The sequence below is a fragment of the Salvelinus namaycush genome, chromosome 40 (assembly GCF_016432855.1).
Source record: "Salvelinus namaycush isolate Seneca chromosome 40, SaNama_1.0, whole genome shotgun sequence".
NCBI lineage: Eukaryota > Metazoa > Chordata > Actinopteri > Salmoniformes > Salmonidae > Salvelinus > Salvelinus namaycush.
The window spans coordinates 8,989,140-8,999,459 of NC_052346.1; the positions used below are offsets into that span (position 1 = coordinate 8,989,140).

At 40.8% G+C, this 10,320-nt stretch overlaps 1 protein-coding gene across 1 annotated transcript in view; it reads left to right on the forward strand.

Moving 5' to 3' along the window:
• LOC120033200 (nck-associated protein 5-like) overlaps positions 1-6,630 on the forward strand; it is a 94,865-nt gene extending 88,235 nt beyond the window's left edge. Inside the window, exon 16 of the mRNA XM_038979484.1 lies at positions 4,048-6,630. Within this exon, the coding sequence (XP_038835412.1) occupies positions 4,048-4,371 (324 nt within the window). The 3' untranslated portion in view covers positions 4,372-6,630. The remainder of the gene's footprint in view (positions 1-4,047) is intronic.
• Positions 6,631-10,320: the final 3,690 nt, after the last annotated feature.

Genomic DNA, 10,320 nt, shown 5'->3' on the forward strand with positions numbered 1-10,320 from the left:
CATAAACTCAGCAAAAAAAGAAACGTCCCTTTTTCAGAACCCTGTCTTTCAAAGATAATTCGTAAAAATCCAAATAACTTTACAGATCTTCATTGTAAAGGGTTTAAACACTGTTTCCCATGCTTGTTCAATTAAACATAAACAATTAATGAACATGCACCTGTGGAACGGTCGTTAAGACAATTAAGGTCACAGTTATGAAAACTTAGGACACTAAAGAGGCCTTTCTACTGACTCTGAAAAACACCAAAAGAAAGATGTCCAGGGTCCCTGCTCTTCTGTGTGAGCGTGCCTTAGGCATGCTGCAAGGAGGCATGAGGACTGCAGATGTGGCCAGGGCAATAAATTGCAATGGCCGTACCGTGAGACGAAAGGACAGACAGCTGATTGTCCTCGCGGTGGCAGACCACGTGCAACAACACCTGCACATGATCGGTACATCTGAACATCACACCTGCGGAACAGGTACAGGATGGCAACAATAACTGCCCGAGTTACACCAGGAACGCACAATCCCTCCATCAGTGCTCAGACTGTCCGCAATAGGCTGAGAGAGGCTGGACTGAGGGCTTGTAGGCCTGTTAAAAGGCAGGTCCTCATCACACATCACAGGCAACAACGTCGCCTATGGGCACAAACCCACCATCGCTGGATCAGACAGGACTGGCAAAAAGTGCTCTTCACTGACGAGTCGCGGTTTTGTCTCACCAGGGGTGATGGTTGGATTCGCGTTTATCATCGAAGGAATGAGCGTTACACCGAGGCCTGTACTCTGGAGCGGGATCGATTTGGAGGTGGATGGTCCGTCATGGTCTGGGGCGTGGTGTGACAGCATCATCGGACTGAGCTTGTTGTCATTGCAGGCAATCTCAACTCTGTGCGTTACATCCTCCTCCCTCGTGGTACCCTTCCTGCAGGCTCATCCTGACATGACCCTCCAGCATGACAATGCCACCAGCCATACTGGTCGTTCTGTGCATGATTTCCTGCAGGACAGGAATGTCAGTGTTCTGCCATGGCCAGCGAAGAGTCCGGATCTCAATCCCATTGAGCACGTCTGGGACCTGTTGGATTGGAGGGTGAGGGCTAGGGACATTCCCCCCAGAAATGTCCGGGAACTTGCAGGTGCCTTGGTGGAAGAGTGGGGTAACATCTCACAGCAAGAAATGGCAAATCTGGTGCAGTCCATGAGGAGATGCACTGCAGTACTTACTGCAGCTGGTGGCCACACCAGATACTGACTGTTACTTTTGATTTTGACCCCCCTTTGTTCAGGGACACATTATTCCATTTCTGTTAGTCACATGTCTGTGGAACTTGTTCAGTTTGTGTCTCAGTTGTTGAATCTTGTTATGTTCATACAAATATTTGCACATGTTAAGTTTGCTGAAAAATAAACACAGTTGACAGTGAGAGGACGTTTCTTTTTTTGCTGAGTTTACATACATACACAACAGTATACCATTAGTGGTATATGAACAATACATATTTCAGACACACAACAATTGTCCAGAATCCCAGTCAGGGAGAAGAACAGCCGTTCTCTCTTTGGCCTCCTTATCGACTGACTGGCTCTTGACACCTTTCGAAGTAAGAATGTTTCCAACGTATATATTCTTTCAGAATCCCAGTCACCCAAGACATTCCCATTGACCTGAAATACCTCAGTGTTACTAGATGATAACCAATTAGCCGTAGACAAGCTCTTTTTCCACCTGAAGTGCCCCTGAGGTGATGTTTCCCCGTGTGTTCCATTGTAAAGGATACACTTCAACTGGCTCCTTAGGTGCCAGCGGATGGTCAAGGTCTGCACGGAGGTTGGTTTCGACCCACAGACGAGTGGTAATTGTGTTTCACCAAATCAAATTCAATCACAGATAAGAATCCCTCCTGCCGAGATAGAGAGCTCAGTGCTGTTTGGAGAAGAGCAGGACCATGATTGCTGTTCCTCACTGTCATAGGCACTGAACGAAAGGCCACCCCAATTCCAATCACTGATCACAATCAAGTCATACACCCTCTGCTCTGTTCTCATGGTCTTCCACATCCATGCACCTGTAGACTACACTACACTGGCACATACTATAGGGTTTGTTTCCCGGACCCAGATTGAGCCTAGTCTTGGACTAAAAAGCATTTTCGATATGGCACTTTTGATTCCCCAGTAACTTTGCTAGAATGGAGATATGTGTCAGTGTGCAGATTTGAATCACATTTGTTTTTATCACCAACCCTTGAATTACCATTATTAGTCATTGTACCTCAAAAGTGGTATTTTTCAGAAGTGTAGGGTATTTCTGATTTTCTCTGTGCTGATTTAGTACATGAAGAATATCTAACCCGCGGTGCCTGTGTTTAGAATGCATTATTGTGAACCACCAGATTGTTAGCGGAGTGGTTGGAGTTCCTGGGAGGAAAGCCATTTCTAAGAGGCACCTGGCAATGAACACTTAATGATGAGGAGTTAGTGCAACCCCGAGGGCGGTCTATACCCCGGATAATATGGTAATACCTCTGTATACTCTCCACCCGGGAAATGTGTGGATGGCTTGGCCCCTTCGGTAGATTGGCTGGAGGAAAATCCAGTTACCGCAGAGAATTGTGTTTACCTTTACCACAGATAAAATGCAGCCAGAGAGCACATGCTCCTTCTAATAATTCCTCAAATTATTTCAAGATTCCTCAGTGCATTTCTGCATACATATTTCCGTTAAGATATTCTAATAGTTATTGACCAAGGTTGAATTACACAGCATACATTTTTTTCTACTGAAGATGTGTTTTGTATTCACTGTGGTTAGATTTATAACAGTATGTGGAAAAATACATTATGCGTGATTTCTGTGATTATGCTAGATTGGAGATGCAGAGCTTTTTATATATATTTATCTCTCTGGGGACTTCTCCTATTGTTGTGTTGCCAATTTACTCAAGGTTGGTGGAATGGCTTGGAGGCGTTTTCCATGAAAGAAGGCAATGAGTTCAGCAACCAAACACGATTAAAGTGTACATGCCAAAGATATTTCTCAAAAGTACATAAACAACAGGACCTAGAGGGCTCTAGGGATTCATCCTGAAACTGCAACGTTAATGCTGCAATCTGGGATTTATTTCTTAGCAAAATGGCAGCCCCACTCTTGTTGTGTTACATTCTTCAACACACAATGGATTGAAATCTCCATTGAACAGATACCCAGATCCCACATTATACCTTTAAGTGAGATTCTCTGTGCATACCAAAAACAATATGTCAATATGCAAAATCATATACAATAGATGTTTGCTCTACAGTATATTTGAGGTTAAGCCATTTGTGTTAATTTATTAGCGAGAATAAGCCGGCTTGACTCGTTTCCTTTTTAACAACATGGGCTGCTGACAACATTATAATATGTTGTGTTAAAACAGCTACGAAGGAGAATCACTCTCCCTCCCTCTCCCCCCCTCCCTGTAGAGAGGTTGATATCTCCCGGCAGATTCCCCCAGACAGACTCATTGGGCCTTAAGCATAGGAGGAGAATAAACAAAGCTCTCAATAAATCAATGCAATACTCAGGAATGGCAGTAGTCAAATTGCTTTGTAGTGTTGCTTCACGCTGAAGTAGATGTACACTGAGTGTACAAAACATTTCCATGACATAGACTGACCTCGCGAGTCAACATGGGTCAGCATCCCTGTGGAACACGTTCGACACCTTGTAGAGTCCATGCCCCGACGAATTGTGGCTGTTCTGAGGGCGAAAGGGGGTGCAACTCAATATTAGGAAGGTGTTCCTAATGTTTTGTACACTCAGTGTAAATTCAGCATGACAGCCTTGTTTTTGTTGTTTCTGGATATTCTTTATTGAGAGACCGAGTGACAGATTACTTATATGAAATGATATGGAGAAAGGGGTAATCTGGGAAAGCTTTATTGTTGTTTGAATACCAGATTGACCCTTTAAAGTGTGATAATAATGTGCTGCATTGTGGACTCAGTGTGGGCAGATGACAAAAACACATCTCGTCTAATTTTCTCCTCTCTTGTTTGTCTTGTTTTTGCTGTAGAAAGGGAATCAAGTGGACATGACGACAGGCAGCTGCGACGGAGGGGACCAGGCCGGCTCCAGAGACGTGTCCTTGGAGTCCCTGAACAAGTTGAACAGCAGTGGGCTGGGGCTGTACCCGGAGACAGAGCTAAGGCCCAGCAGCGATGACTGCTCCTGTTCCGCAGGGGAGAGAGAAGAGGACTGCTGCAGCAGGGTTGACAACGAGCCCTCGTCGTCCAGCTACTACTCCAACAAGCCCGGGGCGGAGCGTGTGGGTTCTCTCAGCGATTCGCTTTACGACAGCTTCTCCTCATGCACCAGTCAAGGCTCCAACGATGTGTAGAGTAAGAAAGTGGAGGCCGGGGACGATTCTGTGGAGTCCTCTGCTACTCCCACCAACCGAAGCACTTAGGTCACAAGGAAGGAAGTGATGTCATAGGTGATGTCGTAAGATAAGGACTTGAACCCAGACTGTACAGTTTGCATGACCTCTAACCTGGACAATTAAACTATAGGCTACAACCTTACCACCGTTCAAGGTGTGGAAAGCAATATTAGAAATCGTCTTCTAGCGTTATATATTTTTTCCCGAAGGGGGAATGTTTTTTATCATTGCACTGTAAAAAATACTGTACAAAGTTTTTAAGGAATTTAAAAAGTGAAATTCAACTTGAAGACACAAATAGAGTAAATACCACCAAATCAAACCAATTAGTAATATCATCAGGAGCAACTGATGATGCCAAGTAGTGTGAAGCAATACCTTAAGAATCATCAAATGTGCAAAAAACTATTACGGTTGTTGGATGTGGATAGATGGTTTTCTCACTGATCATTATTTCTCAAATTTGAATTGGAACAAAGTGTTACTGCCACAGTGTTGTATGCCATAATGGCACGCCTACACGCCACAACTACCATCATGCAATACACTGCAACCCATACCATGCAATCATAGCTCTTGAATCCATTGACTCAAATGTGTACGATTTTCAGACTGCTGTGGTATCTTGAAAGTTGCATGGTGAACTAAAATGTGACACACATTAGAATAAGAACAAATAGTGTATTTTATTTTTGAAGTGGTGTGATTTATACATTATATTAAGTGACCTAAATACATGCATATGCACATTTAATTGAACCACCAGTACTGTGGAATCTTAAAGAACAATATCCTGCATATTGAATGTACTGGAGTCAGTTTCGACTTTGAGTTGTAGTACAGATGAGAAATACATGATCAATACATGATCAATCATTTCTACCAGCAAGTCAAAACTGTCAAGATGAACTTCAACTGCTGTGTAGTGGCTTAAATGGATACTTCGGGATATTTGGCAACAAAGCCCTTTATCTTCATCCCCAGTCAGATGAACTCATGGAGGCCATTATTATGTCTCTGCTTCAAGTATGAAGGAAGTTAGAGTTAGTTGTGTGAGCCAATGCTAACTATCGTTAGCTCAATGACTGGACGTCTATGGTATCTACTAGCATGCTAGCAGTTACCATATACTTCCAGTCATTATGCGAACACTATTAAGCAGCGTCCTTAAAACTGCATGCAGAGACGTATCCACGAATTCATCTGACTCTGGGGAAGTAGAAAAAAATCCTGAAGTATCCCGTACCATCACCATTGTACTTGGGTCACTCAGTATTTAATGTAAACAGAACTAAACTAGTGTCTGAATGGTACTTATGAATCAGAAACTTCTGTTGGCTTCAATAACACATTTGCGGAGCAAGGTCTCTGCCAGTAGCTCAGGGAAAATGCAACGCTTATACCTAGTTACCTTGAATATAAGGTTACAACTCACGGAAAATGCTGTCATTTTTTAATGGAAAACAGACATTTTTTTAAACGTAAAACCTTTATGAACTGCAGGATAACAGAACTGTTGAAATTGTGTCTCTTGTAGAATCATAAAACACTCCTTTCTTTGTATATTTTGTTTGTGTGTTAAAAACTGCAATTAAGTTAATATCAAAATGGAGCATTGCTGACTGGTATATGCAATTTTAAATTTAAATCATTGTGTTATCTTTGCCAATCATTCAATCTTGTCTATATGTCTTCTGATTGAGAACAGCTAAACTTTTCTTGCTCGTTTCCTCGTTTTGTGACTTCCTGTAGGGTTTGTCGATACAAAATGTTTTTTGTCGAATAAAAGCTACAGCTGCAACCTTTTATCACTTTATCCAATAACACATTTGAAACGTAGTAGGAATACATCATCATGCCAAACGTGCGTAATTTGATTCTGGTGCTAATCAAAAACAGATTGTGTACGTTTCATTGTTTGAACCATTTTCCATGAAACTGTTAACAATATGTAAGGAGAGTCTTGCTAAGACCATAATGTATTTTTTTTTCTAGCTGACGAGTATTTATATCCCACTTTTTGTACATGGAACTGTATAGTGGTGTTTAATTGTCCTACTTCACATCTTCTCTGCTTGATTGTTCCTTTGTAAGAGAACCTGTTACCAGCAGTGTTACTTCGGTAATTACGTGTGCAATTTTGGCTGTTACATTAGACTTTTAATGATATATTTTATGTAATAATTTCCAATACAAATAAAAATAAATGATTTCCTATTTTCAATTTGGTGCAGCTTCCGTAACTGTTGGAGGTTGACGTTTGTGTGTGCGTGCGTGCTGTCATACAGGTGTGCGTTCAATATCATATACTGTAGTCAAATGTAAGGTACTATAGTCACAAGGAGCAGTGAGATCTTCACTGATCTTTGCCATTGCGCTCATAAATGTGTACCTGAAGTGTCTGTAAGTAGGCTACAGCAGGGAATTGATTAATAATGGCAAGGGAAGGTTTGAGCCACGTCCTGTCTTCAAATGCTTGCCATAAAGCTCATGTCATATTCTTCAACTACAAAACGTGTTAAACGTATAGCTCGTGTTCACTGAGCTTTACTCTCTGAGACAGTGCTTACAATGCAGGGGGATTTATAACAATTAGTCTCTTGATGGGTAATTATGTGACTATAAATAAAAGTAATTAATTCAGCCACCCAAGAGTGACTTCCAAACATTCTCTCTCGCTCTCTCTCTCTCTCTCTAACTGAAACCTACACGATCCATAAAAGACACAGAAGAACCACGAGATGATCTCAACAAATGTATTTAAGGATGAGTAGCTTTTCTAAATATGGTTAAATGTGCATGGCTGCCAACGGTGCATTCCATGCCCAAAGGCCTATCCAAAGGTGACTTTTTCATATTTGGACGCAATTAACAGTCACGGATCTGCGTGTGTAGGATATGAGTGATTGATGAATTGCTTCCATATCACGAGCTTTCATCACGTGGTACGTTTTATGATTTATCTTTATCCAATTTCACTGGAATTCTGCAACGTAGTCTCTCGAACAGCAGAGCTCGCCCTCGTCCAGCGCTGCGCATCACATCCCTCGCTGCAGAATGTGTTCTAACACTTTGATGCCACGGATCCATCTAAGGGTTTTGCGTTCGTTTTAAGTTCACCTGGTCTGATGTGTTCCTCTAAAGTGTCATTTGGGAGACGATGTTGCTTCTCATTTATGCAACTTTGCTTGGAATTTTCCTCAAAACAGGTATGCTAAACTTTGGAGACGTAATCTTACATGTGTTGGCTTGCTGCGTTGTATTCGGATGCTGAGAGCATTTCCTCGTGATGTGTCAACGTTTCCAGGTATTCCAATCTAATTCAAGTTTGGATTATGTTTAAATGATTTTGGGCAGCTTTTTTTTATCGGATGAAAACAATGAAATCGTTTTCAGAAGTCCAGTAGAGGTCTGGTAATGCCAACAGTGAGGCGCGCAGGAGGTTACCATTGCAGATCAAATCATCTCGTTAAATGCATTTATAACTGTCTTGGAATAAGAAATTGTGGCACAGATTCTTGGATTTTACATTTCCAATGGCACCTGCGCTCCAGCTACGGAAAATATGTCACCTTAGGTCATAATTGCGTCTGTAAAACTATTGCGCATATCACCTGTGCAAAGGCAGATATTTTCAAAATGTGATTTAGACTACTATTTTACATATCTTTGATTAAATTTAATGATGTTGTTTAAAAATGTAAAATAATAGAGCGTGACATGCTGAAACATTGAACATTATTCCATATTTGGAGCGTCTTTCTGATCTTACAATTGCCCTACATGGCATGCTAATTAGGCTATTAAGTATTCCCGATTAATTGCTATTAAACATGACTAGACACCATTACACGTGACGAATGTATTCACTCATTTTATAAAGCAGAGGGACATGTGTGGGCCACTCATTATCAATAGCTAATTAATAGCTCTCTAATGCAATTCACAAATGCAATTCAACATTTTATTTTACAGGTGTAGGCATTCCATCAAGCTCAAATGATAAGGAGCATGATTGATCAACAGTTGTCAGCTCAGGTGAATGTAGTAAACTAAATCACATTTTTTTAGTGGGTGTTAAATGAGCTGATCTACCACTCCATGAACACCTGCGATGAATATTAATATCACTAAATATGCAGAGAATAACAAAGCTGTCTCTTTTCAGATGACTGTGGAAGGAAAATACACAATTGAAGATAGATTACGGCAAATAAACTGATTTCTCAATCCACATGGGTCACCTTATAGCAATGATATGATAATAACGTATACAAATGGTGGTAATGTGGTTGTTAAAAAAGAATCAGGTAAAATGACAATGATAATCAGCCGATAATCAGCCACTATAATGGAGTAGTCCGCATTGTCATTCCAACATACACCCACTGATCATATCATCAGAATGATGTGACAATCAGCCGCTCAGAGCTTTTCCAGTCCATATTTCCACTTGAACCCATTGCACATGGCATATGAACAGTGGCGTGTAAGAACTTGATCTCACCAAAAATGCCTCTGTCCGTTCTGAGTTGGATGTGCTGCGTTTGGTTAACATTCCCACTCCTTAAACATCATCTTCATTGTTAGCAGAAATTACTTCTAGGTAATTTGATGAGGTTTTTACCTCAGTGAAAAGGATAATGCGGAACAATATGAACAGTATAGACAATATGTACATAACTTTATACTTGCTTAAATGTTCATTATATATAGTGTCAATATCCAGTGGTTTATAGAGGACAAATACAGCACAGTCTAGGATGTGTTTAGGCACTTTAAGAGACTATTGCTCGGTTGATGGATGGAATTTTGAAGCATTTATCTGGTTTTAAAGTAATTACGCTCTGATTTTTTTGGGGGGGGGATCCTTTTCAATTGAATTTGTGCTTGATGGCGCTGTCAGACTGGGAAATGAATGACTGTCGCCATTTCAATAATTAGAACACAGTACTATCTGTCATGGAGAACAAATGACCTGAAATTGTGGCGCTTGAGAAAATGTTGAATTATTGTTTATCATTGCACGGTCATGCATGTTTCTGCTAAACCCCCATTTGCAAACCCTGAATCAGATTGTGCTCTCCATCCGGTATCCTCTGTTAAATTCTTCCGATTTTTCATCCCTGTGAAACAACTTTGCATGAATAGCCAACCATCTGTCATTCTTTGTTCATCTCAATTTCCATTTAATTCCAATCATTCATGTTAGAATGAATTCATCTCATTTGAAGTCAGTGCTGGAGCAACAGCTTCATTGAGTGTGTGGATAAAGCACTCTGTTTGAAACACTCTGGCTTGATTGTTTTGACCTGTAGTAGTCACAATGGCAATTATTATTTTAGTGGGTAAAGTTGAGGGGCCTTTTTCCCTGCACAGATACAGTATGCCCAGCTTCCACACACAAGTGTCTGACGGCTCTATATTAAGTTTAGTTGGCAAGTAAATGAGAGTATGGATTTATATTGTTGAAACATATTTTTCATTATTTTCAGTCAAAATCCCTTTATCCTGACTCCAGATCTGTTTGTGCATTAAACAACTCCTCTCTACTGTGTTTCTTTGTTGTCTTGACAAATGTGTATGTAGTCAGAGAAGTATGTGTTCTGTGTGACTTGTCAGTGCTTTCTGTGGTGTGGTACAGAAACGTCATCATATTAGCTCCAATGCCTATTGTCTGATATGTGTAACATGTCCGCATGTGTAAGGATAACATCAACATCGTCTCTCCAACATAAAATGCTCTTTGAGACAATCTTCACATTTGTTATTCATCGAGGAGATCCAGTCTTTTTTTCCAGAGTCCACCTCCTTGTCCTCTGATCATTGCAAATAGGGACCAAGTTGACTTTCAAAATGCCAGCAAAGAGACTTTTTCATTTCAAAGATGCATTTGTCTCCTCGAGG